Consider the following 15,433-nt stretch of genomic DNA (forward strand, 5'->3'; position numbering starts at 1 on the left):
TAGCATACGTTTGTCTTTCTGAAGTACGTAAAGTGCATTCAGCGATTTTTACGAAAAGTCAAATTATTCAACAAAGAAGTTCCATTAAATTTTGTGAACGAAATGAAATTTCTGGCGCCGAAACCTTTAGAATGTTGGAAAAGACCTTCGATAATAATTGTTTGTCGCGAGCAAAAGTTTTTGATTGCTAGAAATTATTCAGTTAACCTCAATAAAACAAAGGGATTAGTGCTTGAGAATCGACGATTAACTGTCAGAGATCTTACTGGTACTGTGAAACCTATTTCGAACGATAATTTAAGCCAAAGGGAAGTGAAAGCACGATTGTTTCCAAAATCACTCCATTTGTCTGAGAAATAGCGTCGGGTTAACGTCCGTGAAACAATACTTTTCGACTACCAGGATGTCGTGAAACGTATTATTACTGACGATGAGTCTTGGATTTATGCTTACGACCCGTAAACAGAGGATCAATCAGCCGAATATCTTTGTGAAGGTGAGCCAAAGTCGAAAAAACCACGTCAAAGTAGATCAAAATTTAAGATTATATTGATAGTTTTCTTCGATTATCGGGGTGTGTTGCATTACAAGTTCCTTCCGACCGGCCAAACTGTCAGCAAGGAATACTATTTGAGTTTTATGAATCATATTCATAAAAGGAGGCCGGAATTATGAACCGACCACACTTGGTTTTTGCACCACAATAATACACCGCCGCATACTCCGTGAGTTTTTCGCCTAATTTTTAACCAATATCGTGTCGCAGCCACCGTATTCACCTGATTTAGCGCCGTGTGACTTCTGGCCTTTTTGCAAACTCAAAAGACAGCTCCGAGGAAATCGATTTGAGTCAAATGAAGACATTAAAGGTGAAACGCTACGTGCATTAAAGGCTATTCCGGAAATTGACTTTAACAACTGTTTCGAGGATTGGAAAAAACGTTGGCACAAGTGTATTATGACTAAGGGGGATTACTTTGAGGGGACGACATAGATTTTGAAAGAATAAATTAAGAATTTTAATTAATTTTACTATTTCTTGCTCATAGTAGTAGGTAGGTTAAGAAACGTCGGAGAGCATATAAAATATGTACAACAACAAAGTTATAGAGATGAATTTACACAAGAGAGTGTGTGAATATCTTAGTGAAAAAACTGCTGTCTTCAATGCTACCAAGTTTTGTTTTACACATTTAGAATGAAAGAAGCGCAATATATGTAATTGCGTTACCGTCAGAAGAAACGATAGCACAGGGATGCAAGTGCTGACAGTTTGCTTGATCAGCTGATAAAATTGTTTCATTCGCTACTCTCCAACGCTTGGTGAAACGTGGACCTGCTTATTCTTATATTTGTCCTTGTTAAGTGAAATGTTTTCAATATTTCTTTCTTTCATATTAGAATGTGACTCATGAAAGATTCTGCGGAAGGACCTTGGTTTGCGGGCTTACAAAATACAACTCTTGCCAGAAATGAAGCCGAACGACCAGCGCGCCGCACGTTTGGTGAAAGGTGCTAAAACGAAATGACCATCGATCCCGATTTTCACAAGAAAATTTCGTTCAGTGATGAAGCTCACTTTTGGAGGAATTGTCACATTTGGTGTGATGAAAATCCACAACCCATTGCTGCGATGCCATTACATCCTCAAAACGTTACTTTTTGGTGTGTTCTTTGGGCAGAGAGATTTATTGGCCCATATTTGTTCAAAATGTGAAATCGCTTGTAAAAATAGCATAAATAGTAGATGCGATGCAACTGCTGATACTTTGGTAAAGCCTGCTAAAGCTATATTTTAGTGAACCTATTTCTTCTAGTTAATAAAATTATTTTATTTTTCACATATTCATCTCTGCTTAGCTTTCATCATGTTTATTTGAACCCCTACACATGTTCATAAATAACATACATTTGTATGTAAATGAAATATTTTATTCTTAATTCCTTAATCTATTCAATGTTCTACTTTGTTGTGCACTCGTAGTGATTGTTTTTGCTTTTGTTTACGAAAAGTCAGTGCAAAAGTCTCGAAGCGTTGTGCGGCACTACGGCGCAGAGACCATACATCACAACAATGGAACGAGTGGCTTCTCGGCGCTGACGCGAGCAAACAAGCATTCCTATGCCATTATCAAAGACAGCGAACGTCGGCAGCCAAAATCGCAGGAGCCAAAAATAAAAAAAGAGACAACTGCTAACTGCTGAAGAGCCCTGTAGCGACAAGCGAAAATTCCATTATGTAATACACATTTGTAAATTGTTGTGAAACATCACGAGCACAATTTTTATATCACAAACCGATTCTACTCCAAAAGTGAATACGACGAAAAGTGTACAACGCCTCGATCGGCCTGCGGTCTGAAGCACTGTGGCGGCTGATGGGAAGCTAGGAAGCTGCATCTGCATTTGTACATAAGTAAGTACATATGTATGTACATCGAATGCCAAGCGTCTAAATTTAGTGCAAATGAGGAACAGCGAAATATGGGGCAAGTGCCACAATTAAGACAGAGAACGGCAAAAAGATATATAGGGCAATATCAATGAGATCACCCGTACATAGGTATAGGCAATAAGGCATTTTAATGCATTTGCCACCCAAAACAGGAAACTATTGTGAAATTAATGACTTTTTCGCCTTTGACGCTGTTCAGCATTTGTTTACAACTGGTTTGATTGTTCGTAAAAGCAAAAACCTGCGAATTTCATTTATTTTCTTATATTCACATCAAGTATTTTACAGCATTCAAGGTTATTATTTTATTCAACATTTTCGATTTTTCATTTTCTTGGTTCGAAGTTATGATTTTAATTTTTTTGTTTCTATTGCTACACTACGATCTTTACTAATTGATTTAAGAATTTTTAATAACTTTTCATTAGAATAAACCTTCAATAGGTCGTGAATTTGTTGCTAGTTTTCACAATTTTTGCATTATGAAATTTGTTATTTTCACTTTTTCTAGCCTTTTATCATCCACTTGCGCATTTAGCATTACATTTCACACACAGAAGCACTTTAAACTATTCAATTATAATTTTTTTGTTTAATTTTTTTTTTAGATTATTTTCTGTAATCTGTGAGATTTTATGGGTTTTAGCATCCACGCACCACGTACATATATTAGCACAAGTATGAGAATCATATCTTAAATTATTACACAGATTTCCCTTTTTAATATACATATGTATTGTATATCTTCAAGCTTTTAATATTTTCTTTTTTTACTTTATATCTATGTTGCTGTGTTCACTAAGGGCAACGGTTATCCGAGCGTTTATCTCTGTACGTGACGATCGACGAAGTAGGACTAACGAGAACAATAGTGAGCAGGGTTTTGTTCACACCTTCAAAGAACCAAATTCTCCGTACTTCCTCGTTCGCACTAAAACATTTGCACGTTAGAGAAACATTTCTACGAAAAATTCGGCATTTTTGCCATTGCAATACTCAAAAATTCGCCCATTATATAGTGCCATCAAAATTATATCTGCCAACTTCGAGCACTCTCTGTGAATTGTGTATTCCCACTAGCACAGACAATTAGCCAGCGGATGTTCTTCATTCAGCATAGCTAATATTTTTCGACGCTATCACGCAGCGCTCTTTCCGGTCATTTTGGGCACAGATAGGCATACTGCCTCAATCTGTAGGTGGTAAGAAGCTCTCAGCATGCGGCGACCAACCAAAGCAATTCTCGAAAAAAAAAAAAATTGCCAAAGCGTTTCGTTTGCGCTCATTGAGAGCGCATTTAGAATGTATTTAACAAACGTGCCGTCGGTCGTTGCATCGTGCGACACTGGAAAATGGCCAAAAATTGTGCTGTGTCGGCAAAAGAAAGGAGAGCTTAGAGAACCGAAAACCCGAATGTTAATTTATCTCTGAATATTTAAACAAAATCAAGCATATTGTAAAACATTTTATAATTTGTTTTTAAAACTTTTGTTCTTTGACGTTAAATTCGTCCTTTTTTTTTACTTATACTCACCATTCAAATTGTAATGGCAACAAGTCGGAATCTTCGTCACAGTCGATTTTCACGAAGAATATCGCTCTTTCGTTCGGTACACAACGTATTAGCGAACTCGAATTTTCGCTAAATGAAAGTTTCGGTGGCGGCTTTTGTTGTTGCGCGCCTTCGAGAGGAAAACCCTGGGGATCTGGAAGAATAAATGAGAGAAGCATGCATGCAAATACAGAAATAGTATTCAAAATATTAACAGAAAATAAGCAATTGCATTATAAAGTAAATATTCGTATGACTGCAATAAATACTATATGGATGTACATATATAAATAGTTAAATTTGTCTTTTTCGTTAATAGGCCAACTTCCAGGTGCCATTTCCGTCAAATTTAGAGTTCAAAAGATATTTAATAAAAATCTAGGTTAAACTAATATTAGAATCTTGATGATACTGAGTGGAACAAAAAAATCGTCGCTTGATTATATCTAAGATATGTTAAGTTAACATTTATACTTTATGTTGTTAGGCTATCTCACATATTGATCGACATACATTGTGACAAAAAAGCACCTGGAAATTTTAATTAAATTCCCCGAGTAATGGTATTTCAAATGTATTTTGCTAAGTTGGTAGGCCTGTCCTTTCCGGCCAAGATTGCAGCCATTAAGGTAGCATCGAATGCATTTGTGATAAGACTGGTATGGGTGGGCCACAGCGAAATCGCAGGAAACTGTAAAGCTATAAGCTAGCAAGGAAAGGCACCCTACAGCCGTTGTAGGTAGAATGGGAGCAGATCAGTGTTCCCTTATCATCTTGTGGTCAACTATTATATAGCTGGGCTTCACGGCGCTAGGACACAATCGGTACATGCGCTGTCGCAAAAGCTTTTTAGCCCAAGATCAATGGCAAAAGATCAGGTGATCTCTTTGCCCTCACTAAGGTTAGCCTCTCCCTAATAGTGGGGCTTTTAACAAGCCATTTTCCTAATAGCGTCCACGCAGTAAGGCTAGTAATAATACCGGACGCTGTCTGCCGAAGCTGTATGGATGAAAATGAGGTGGAACAACTCAACACTTCCTTCTTGACTGTCCCTAGTTTGGGTTTAAGCACCTGGGTGTGCATACCTTTTGGACATCCCATCGAGCTAGCGGGAGTGGAAATTAAACGACTGTGCAAGTTTGCAGTGGCTAATGGGCGTTTTGCAAATTTATAGTTGGAACACAGGACTTCCTCCTTCGTTCCTCTTATGTATATATTGTTGCTATTCAGTGCGGTTTGTAGTTTGTTAATTAAATCAATTTTTAGCATGGAGCTATGTTTGACCATAACGATAGCAAATTTGCGTCTGAAATGAAATAGATTTGCAAGATTGTGGACTTTGGTCTGATGATGGTAGAAGGCTACCTATTAGATGATACACTTGTTCCTGTTTTTAAAAAATAGGCATTAAATTGTCTTCCCTTATTTCTTTCGCGTCAAACGATGTCATTTGAAAAAGGTTATTGTACCTGCGTTTGTTGTTGAAAAAATAAAAAAAAATAAATTTTTGATTGGCTATGGCGGCTCTTGCATATTGGAGAGATTGACTTTTCGGTCCATTTTTTGGCAGTACACTTAGAACAGATCCAATTCATGGATCTCAATCTGAAAGCCAATCTGTTATTATTAGCTAAAACTTGATTACGAGCTCTAGTCGTTGATGTCCGTTGTCTTTCTCTTTGTTCATGAAGGCGTTGAGAATGCTCTGAGCTCGACTCTCTAGTGCGAACTTGTAAATTTCTAATATTTTGTTCTTCAAGCCAATGCACACGCTGCGTACTCGCTTCTCGAGCGCGTACTACTTGGAAGGTTTTCAAATTTTATTCAGTAAGCCGCTGAGATCGTTCGATACCCCATACACGCGATTGCGATGCGTATTCTCTTTGACTTGCAAGACGATTTTCATTTTCTGATAAAGATTTTCCATCACGGCATGTTTTACCCTCGCCAGGCAACTATTTCTAGAAAGTTGAGATCTAGAACTTTTGGGGCATTTTAAAATGAAAAAAAGTTAAACTAAACTGAACTGAATGTAATTGAAAAATTATAAGAACTACTTGAGTCGCTAAGCTGTTTGGATAATTAAAAGTTATGATATATTATTAACTGAAAAATTAAAAAGTGGATTTACATAGTTCTGAAAATGGATTTAGTTCAAGTTGCCCCGTTATGGTGCCACCTAACCCAGCAGCTTGAGCGGCGACCATTAGACATTTTTCAAGTAACTTACAATTTTAAACTTGTGATATCTTTCGAATGGAAAAATGTTATATAATGGTATTGAAACACACTTAAATATGAAGTCATTTGTTTCGATAAGGATTAAAAACGATTCCAAAGCTTTATAGCGGTGCAATTTATATATATTTTTTTATGATGATAAAAATACTTATTGTGACAAAAGTATAATAGTTAGGCATATGCTGCTGCGTTATTTTTTATACTCTCGCAACAATGTTGCTAAGGAGAGTATTCTAGTTTTGTTCACATAACGGTTGTTTGTAAGTCCTAAAACTAAAAGAGTCAGATATAGGGTTATATATACCAAAGTGATAGGGTGACGAGTAGAGTCGAAATCCGGATGTCTGTCCGTCCGTCTGTCCGTCCGTCCGGGCAAGCTGTAACTTGAGTAAAAATTGAGATATCATGATGAAACTTGGTACACGTATTCCTTGGCTCTATAAGAAGGTTAAGTTCGAAGATGGGCAAACTACGGTGCTACGCCCACAAAATGGCGGAAACCGAAAACCTATAAAGTGTCATAACTAAGCCATAAATAAAGATATTAAAGTGAAATTTGGCACAAAGGATCGCATTAGGGAGGGGCATATTTAGACGTAATTTTTTGGAAAAGTGGGCGTGGCCCCGCCCCTACTAAGTTTTTGTACATATCTCAGAAACTACTATAGCTATGTCAACCAAACTCTACAGAGTCGTTTATTTCAGGCCAGTTACATATACAGTTTAAAAATGGAAGAAATCGGATAATAACCACGCCCACCTCCCATACAAAGGTTATGTTGAAAATCACTAAAAGTGCGTTAATCGACTAACAAAAAACGTCAGAAACACTAAATTTTACGGAAGAAATTGCAGAAGGAAGCTGCACCCCAGGCTTTTTTTCAAAATTGAAAATAGGCGTGGCCTCGCCCACTTATGGACCAAAAACCATATCTCAGGAACCACTAGACCGATTTCAATGAAATTCGGTATATAATATGTTCTTAACACTCTGATGACAAAATGTTATATAATGAAATTGAAACCACTTCTTCCAACATAAATTTGAATTCCATTTTGTTTCTGATATAATATAAATACATTCCAAAGCTGATATAGCGGAATAAAACTTTATATATATTTGAAAAATTTAAAATGATAAAAATACGATTATTGTTACAGAAGTATAAAATGTTAGGCATATGCTTTACCCTTCGTTATTTTTTGTAGATATTTATATGATCTGCAAATGTGTGGTAGATTATTTTGTTCTCTAATCAATAGTTTTCGAGCCTATTCAATGCAAACAAACAAATAATATAAATTTCCTATTTATATATTAATATAGATTAACTTTTTTGTCACAATGTATACGGTATCAACCGGAAGTTCAAAAATCATGAAAAATTAAATTAAATGGTGGCTAGCGGAAGTATCGAATTTGTATATCTTATCACTAGACTTGGAGAGATTTTCATAAAGCTGTCTATGAACCTATTTATCAGAGTACTAAGTGAAAAAATATTCATTGTCTGACCTACCTAATGAACAGTGTCACGAGCTGAGTCGAATCACTATAGCATACAGCTGCCATACAAACTGGGTGATCAAAATAAATTTTTGTATGGAAAACTATTTTATTTGTGGAGGGTTCCCTGCAAGGCAGTTAACAATTTTCTTGTATTTCCAAAAGATGGTGTTAGTAATCTGTATCTCAAGCTGTAAAACTGCTATCGGTTTACGCTATATAGCGGTTGAAAGACACCTTTTCGTTTTAAAAAACAATTGTTTCGCTCAGTACTGTTTGAGCACCCTGTTTTTTAACTAGCTTCAAATAGTTTTTAGACTAAAAGTTATTTGGCTCTTTTAGCCCATGCTTTTAGACAATGATGTCATATGATCTATAGTACATACATATGTAGATACTATACGCACTACGTGTGCGTCATGTGGTATGAGCAACATCAATTAGTGGTGCCAAGTCCCAGTGCCATAAATTCAAAACTACAAACTAGTCAGTCTGCCGTAAAATTGAAATGCGAAAATAAAGAACAACACATTAACATTTGCAATGTACAACAAAAAATCACAACAAATGTAGAGCAACGAATTATCGCTTGTGGGCAAATGAAAATTGCCATTCGGCAAATAAGTAACACTGAGTTGATGAGCACGCATACGCCATGTCGTACCACCACATAAAAAGTTTTGCAATTATATATGTATATTGTATATATATATTTATAGCAAAGCTTCTGTTTATCTTTTATTCTTATTTTGGTGTTATTAGTTATAGTCAAAAACAATAAATGTCCTAATTGAGTGAATAAGTATCTTCATAAAATAAGTATATTCAGACCTCGATTGAGACATTTTTGCAAACTTTTCAATCAATCGTTTTTAAAAGTGCGCTATTATGTACCTAAAATCGGACTATTATAAATATTTTTTTGTGTAAAACTTTAATGAAGAAAACGGCTAAAACACATATTTTTTTGATCCCTGTAAAAATTAAATTTTTCGATAGAATGCCATAGCCAATATATACGGAGAAAAGTCAACCGCATGTTTGAAAATCTTGACAATAGTTATATGGGACAAAGCAAAACTTTCACCTGATTGTATCCCGTTTGCGCACAAAGGTGCGGAGTTATTAGAAAAAGACACTCACTCAATTTTATTAAAATAACTAATTTTTGACATGCAGATATATTATTATGATCAGGAAGGGTTTCTCTCCAAATTTCATTTACTTAGGTGAACAATTTTATTTTTGAACATGGTTATATCATATAAGCAAAAAAAATGGAAAAAAACAATTACAAATCGAAAATATTAGCTTTTCAAGCAATTATAGCGATTTGCCCATTTTTGATTTTTGGACCCATATAATGTCAGTCTGCGACAGTATGTGTTTGCAAATTGCAGATAAATGATGTGTTTCATGAATTTGTTTCGGGTAACATCTAGTACAAAATGCCTTCGAGAATATGTAAACGAGATCCTGACTACTTTTGCTATATTTGCGGCGCATATATTGAGACAAAGCACCCGGAAATTATAATTAAATTCCCCGGGTAAATGATATCACAAAAAAACAAATTTTGCCAAGTTGGTGGGACCGTGCTTAATTAATATGACAAATATGAATGTGATCTGTCAAACCAGTTTGTTTACAGCAGTTGCTTAAATCGATACACCTCAGTAGTGCGTTGCGATTTTTACAATGGATAAAAATATCGAAGAAAGAATTTGTCTCAAAATTTGTATCTCTTCAACTGATGAAAACATTATAAAAGTGAAGGTTAGGGGAAGTCGTCAGGCAAGGATTAGAGAGATGGCAAGAGAGCTCGACATCTCCCGCGAGTCCGTTCATTGATTTTGGTGGATAGTTTGGTTATGAAACGCGTTGAAACATTCATGGAGAGCATTATAACTGCCGATGAGGCATGGGTTATGGGTATGAGTTTGACTTGCAAATAAGTCAACGTTCATCCAAATGGAATCCGTTTTTAGTCGATCGGCGAGATAAAACAAAATTCACTGAAGGGGCTGAAGGCCATATCAAAAAGTGCTTATGAAAAGTGTTTCGAAGACTTGGAAAATCGTTGGCCTAAGTGTATTACATCTGGTGAGGACTACTTTAGAGAAAATAAATATTGATGAATTTTTAAATATTTTGCGTTTTATTTATAATTTCCGGATACTTCGACACAATGTATATTAAAATAATTTAAAAAAAAATGATATAAGAAACAATTTAAAGATTTGTGAATCATATCAAACTTACTTCAATCTGCCTGTAGTTATAATCTGATATATACTGAATACTTCCTCGATTTTATAATACCATAAATTAGGTTAAAATATGTTGCCGCTGGTACCGAGGCGAAAAAAGAGCAATAAAGCTTGCTTGCAGTGCAGAAAATAAAAGCAGGAATCTTTGTCGGAATTTTGTATTGTGGAATCTCTCCGAGGCCACTTACATAATAATGAATAACAAAAAGCCTCGAATAGTTTTAAAGCAGTAGTGCATGGGTTTTGTGGAAATCATAGAGCTCGCAATCGGATGTCGAACGTCTCTAAAGATGCGCATGTTACATTCTCATTTAGGTAAATTTAAAGATAATATGCGAGCTTATCCGGAAGAACAAGTAGAACTCTTCCATCAAGATATAATAGAATTTTAAAGACGTTATCAAGGCCAGTATTCAATATTGCGGAACATGACAGGAGACTGTTCCTCCATAACTCAATAATTCCCGAGAACAAGATGCACAGAAATCTCTTTTAATCATTTTAACGGCCACATTTTGTATCTAACTAAAATCTGTATATTTTTGGAGGGTAAGTTCTAATTAATTTAATGAAACTCATATGCCATCTTAAGCGACATTCGCCGTTATTGTCATCGGTTTATCTCTCAAATACTCTAGGAGTGCAGCATTCTGCTTCAAGCGTTAGCACGTGCAGAATGTATTTTCAATTGTTAGCTTTAATTTTGAATAATATGAACTTTGTATAACATTCCAGAAATATTTAGAAAGCAGAGCTATTCGAATGCAACTATGTCTACCCATATGGCATACAAATATACAAGCAAATACAATGCAATTTGACGTTTTTGAAAAGAGCATGCACAAGAAACTTTCACATTTCTTCTCGAAGGTGGCAAGAACGAGACGTCAATGAACATAGTATTTTTGTAAAGCTGGCAAATAGTGCATTGTACCGACTCTCTGCCTTTCCAAACCTCTGTTATATGATTTCGCTCGAAGCAAAAGTCAAATGCATTTTTCAAAACTATAAATAGAGCAACAACTTTCTCGCTGACTGCGGTCAATAGGATACAAAAACTAAAATAGAAACAACCAAAAGCGTATATCTTGGGGGACGTTAGTAGACGCTTTCACATCTTTCCGGCGTCAAATCCTAGGGCTTGCGGACTGCTAAGTTCTATCCACATCAAAATCTAATCAAATAACAATAACTTTTCTAGAATGTATGATGTTTCTGCATTTCTACATATCGTCACCTGAAATGCAAAATAACGTAACAACATTTTCGGAAATTTACAGTGGCATGAATTAAACACGACATAAAATGGAACATGAGTGAAAAAAATTTTTAATATTGGTTAAAACTGGTTTATATCTGAGCTCAGAACCTGAAAATGTTTGACATATGTAATATTATGTATGTAATTTGAAGTAGTGAATCATAATCAATAAGACACTCAATTTCGAATTTTTTGATGATACGTTATTTTGCATTTCAGGTGACGATATATTCTTAATTTTCAGAGTAAACTTTGCATTAAATCTATTTTAAGACATTTTGACATGAATACATAACCTCATCAAAGTAAAGATAAATTTTTGTGCAAGATTTCATCAAATATTTGCGGTTTCGAAAAGCGAGCATAAAATACGAAAACTTCCTTTGCACTTCCCCCTAAAACGAAAAATCCTTAATTCTTCCCAGAAGAAATTTACATTACTGATATTTATATCAAACGCTATGAGCAAGAGCCGGCCCGAATTCTGTATACAAGTACTAGTACAAATATATCTCTATATATGTATGTACATATGTATGTGCAAAAGTGAATTGACGAATATTTTTTTTATATAGTATATTCTTTATTATATTCTATATTATGCAGAGTAATTGTGAATTCAGTCGCAGTCCATAGAATCTAATTAATAACTAGATATTTTAGAGTTAGGAAATGAAATTCGTAGGGCACACTTAGCACATTTAAATGCATGGTATAAACTTTTATCAATCAAAAATTCCCGATTTTTTTTTTTTCAAATGATTACCAAAAGTTCAATATTTTGACAATAGTCCATTCCGTGCATTAAGGCTTACAGATGAAAGCGCCGCTAATCGGTCTGAATCGTGGAGGAAGTGCGAATTCATTTTTTCGAGGCAACCCCGCTGAACGCTGAAACACATGTTCTACACAATATTTTTAGCTTAAAATATATATTCGTACTATCGAAATATATATGTATTGGTAAGTGATAATAAAACTCTATCTGTTTACTGGTCTTAGAAAGAAAGTCCTAAAAAATCGCTAGAAAAAACAGAGCGGCACATGGGATGGCCCCCTTAAAATGTGTACGGGTATATGGGGGACATTATACTTGTCTACGTCAACTTCGGTTGCACCGAAGCTGTAATACCATTTACACATAGAAAATATTCCATTAATAACTTGATATTGATCGATCAGTTTGAATGGCAGCTATATGATGTAGTGATTCGCTCTGAACAATTTCTTTGGAAAATTATATTCTTCTTCTTCTTAATTGGCGTAGACACCGCTTACGCGATTATAGCCGAGTTAACAACAGCGCGCCAGTCGTTTCTTCTTTTCGCTACGTGGCGCCAATTGGATATTCCAAGCGAAGCCAGGTCCTTCTCCACTCCAACGGAATGGAGGTCTTCCTCTTCCTCGGCTTCCCCCGGCGGGTACTGCGTCGAATACTTTCAGAGCTGGAGTGTTTTCGTCCATCCGTACAACATGACCTAGCCAGCGTAGCCGCTGTCTTTTAATTCGCTGAACTATGTCAATTTCGTCGTATATCTCGTACCACTCATCGTTCCATCGAATGCGATACTCGCCGTGGCCAACGCGCAAAGGACCATAAATCTTTCGCAGAACTTTTCTCTCGAAAACTCGCAACGTCGACTCATCGTTGTTGACATCGTCCAAGCCTCTGCACCATATAGCAGGACGGGAATTATGAGCGACTTATAGAGTTTGACTTTTGTTCGTCGAGAGAGGACTTTACTTTTCAATTGCGTACTCAGTCCGAAGTAGCACCTGTTGGCAAGAGCAATCCTGCGTTGGATTTCCAGGCTGACAGTGTTGGTGGTGTTAATACTGGTGGAAATTATATCCATTGGAGAGAAAAGGTCGTTTGTAAAATGTCAGATTAAATGAAACATACAGACGGACATCGCTAAATCGACTCATCTCGTCAAGGAGATCACTTACGTATATACATATATAGATATATATTATTTATATAATGTGATGTTAAAAACTTCGTGGCAATCTTCATATACCTTGCTCTGGGCCTAAAATAAAAATATATGCATCGAAATCCAACGCAGAAAAACTCTTGCCAAACTCGAATACCAAAATCTGTAAGTCGCTCATAGTTCCCGTCCTGCTATATGGTATTTAGGCATGGACGATAACAACATCTGATGAGTAACCGCCAGAAAAAGCAGAAGAAGAGGAAGACCACCACTTCGTTGGAAGGACCAGGTGGAGACATTTTGAATCTCCAAATGGCGCAAAACAGCGAAAAAGAAGAACGACTGGCGCGCTAATAATACATATATTCTTATTAGGTAAATAGATTAATTACGAACAAGTAGGGAAAGGCTAAGTTCGGGTGAAACTATTATCAATCAAATTATAACCTTAAAGTGCAAACGGCAACCAGAGGATCGGATCCAAACGAGTTAGAGTGTTAAAGTAAAGAAAACAATAATGGTATATGTTGTACTATATGGGAGTTCGGGTGGATGCTTTCTCTTATTTTCACACTGTGATATAGGAATGTACCAAATTTGGTTTACTTTGTCGGGCAGGTCCCAGGATGTGTGATCTCACTTAAAATAGGGCGGTACCACGACCATTGTCTAATTTGACCCCGGCTCTTACAAAGCTGTCTAACACCATTCGTGGGTAAAATTTAATGTCTCTGGAGTTTTTTACAGACTTATCGCGCTTCCAGTAATTTTTGTCCGCAGCGTTATATGGGGAGTGAGCGGGGTTACGTTCCGATTTTTTTCATTTTCATATTGTCAGTAGGAGTTCTTATAACGTTTATCTTGAACGAACTTGTTTATTTTGGTTTGAACGTTTTGAAATGTGCATGAAAGCTATTTGAGGGCGGGGCCACGCTGTAGCAACATGTTGCAAGCGTATGAAAACATTGATAATGTTACACTGCACGTTGGTGGGACGCAAGTTCATTTTGATTCTTTGCTAAATTTTCAATGAATTTCTTTGGTTCCTCAATACGATTAATGTTTCCGTCTTTGAGTTCCTCCTTGCACCTCGAATTCAGTAATTAAACTCAAAGTTAGCAATTGAAGTGCGATCCTATAATGCACACTAATAATTTGGACGCTATTTACACCCCACACGACAAAAAATTTCGAATTCGGATTTGAAAAGGAAAATTTCGTTGCATAACAATTAATCATATGATTCGCTTTTGTGCGACTCGTTTGCTTACCTGTTGTGTTTATCGCATTGTCGGCTGTTGTTGTAATTACACTCTGGCCGGCGGGCAGACCGGCTGACGCATTGTCCGCGGCCTCCATCGGGAAGGCGGTAAGATCGATTCGGATTCGTGTACCCTATGCAAGGACGCCACGATTTTAACACTTCGATACTTCAAACTTATTCTCTATAGGATATTTATGTGTATGTATTTGCATGTACAGTATATAATATGTATGTGTTTTTGGTTATTTCAGTTCAAGCGCACCTAGGCAATGAGACATGAAATTACAAAAGCGCGAAATTACAAAAAAAAACGAATTGTAGGTAGCTTAACAGATATACATATATTCATACATATATAAGAACTAACTATTAATAATATTTTAATACACTAATTGCTTATTTTACTATTTTATATTTGTGCATATATGTACATATGTATGTATATATTGGTGTGCGCGTATTTATATGTTGTGGTGCGATTATTTAGTTTCCTATTATCTTTTCTCTCGGAGAGATCACAACACAAACTCGACCAGTCGAAATTATTAGGTACAGGAGCTACAACAAAAATATGCATACGATATTTATATTTAGCACGCCGCAGAATAACGGAATTCATATGCCAGCTAGCGCACCAGCACACACGCGTATAAACACGAACACACAAACACACGCGAATGTGGTCTGGTAATGGCTCCCGGCCGTCGCTTCAGCGGGCTTATACACGACAGCCTGTAATCTTTTTCCTTCGCTGGTATGGTATTTTTAAAATTTTTGCTTTTCAATAATATATGCAAGTGGCCATATTCACACAAATATTTCACAATTTGCCATTTCACTTCGAAAACACTTTTGGCTTTTGCAAATTCACTTTAAAATTTGAATATGACGAATTCGCAATTTGATTTCCACCGATAACCCACTTTAAACGACACTTTTTTAACCG

The 15,433-nt window shown here is 36.1% G+C and overlaps 1 protein-coding gene across 1 annotated transcript in view; it reads right to left on the reverse strand.

Annotated features, from left to right (window-relative positions):
- Positions 1-15,433, reverse strand: part of LOC126755597 (titin) — a 98,544-nt gene that overhangs the window by 82,838 nt on the left and 273 nt on the right. Inside the window, 2 exon segments of the mRNA XM_050468289.1 lie at positions 3,990-4,161; positions 14,495-14,749. Of these exon segments, the coding sequence (XP_050324246.1) occupies positions 3,990-4,161; positions 14,495-14,582 (260 nt within the window). The 5' untranslated portion in view covers positions 14,583-14,749.

Source organism: Bactrocera neohumeralis, chromosome 4, assembly GCF_024586455.1.
Source record: "Bactrocera neohumeralis isolate Rockhampton chromosome 4, APGP_CSIRO_Bneo_wtdbg2-racon-allhic-juicebox.fasta_v2, whole genome shotgun sequence".
Lineage (NCBI taxonomy): Eukaryota > Metazoa > Arthropoda > Insecta > Diptera > Tephritidae > Bactrocera > Bactrocera neohumeralis.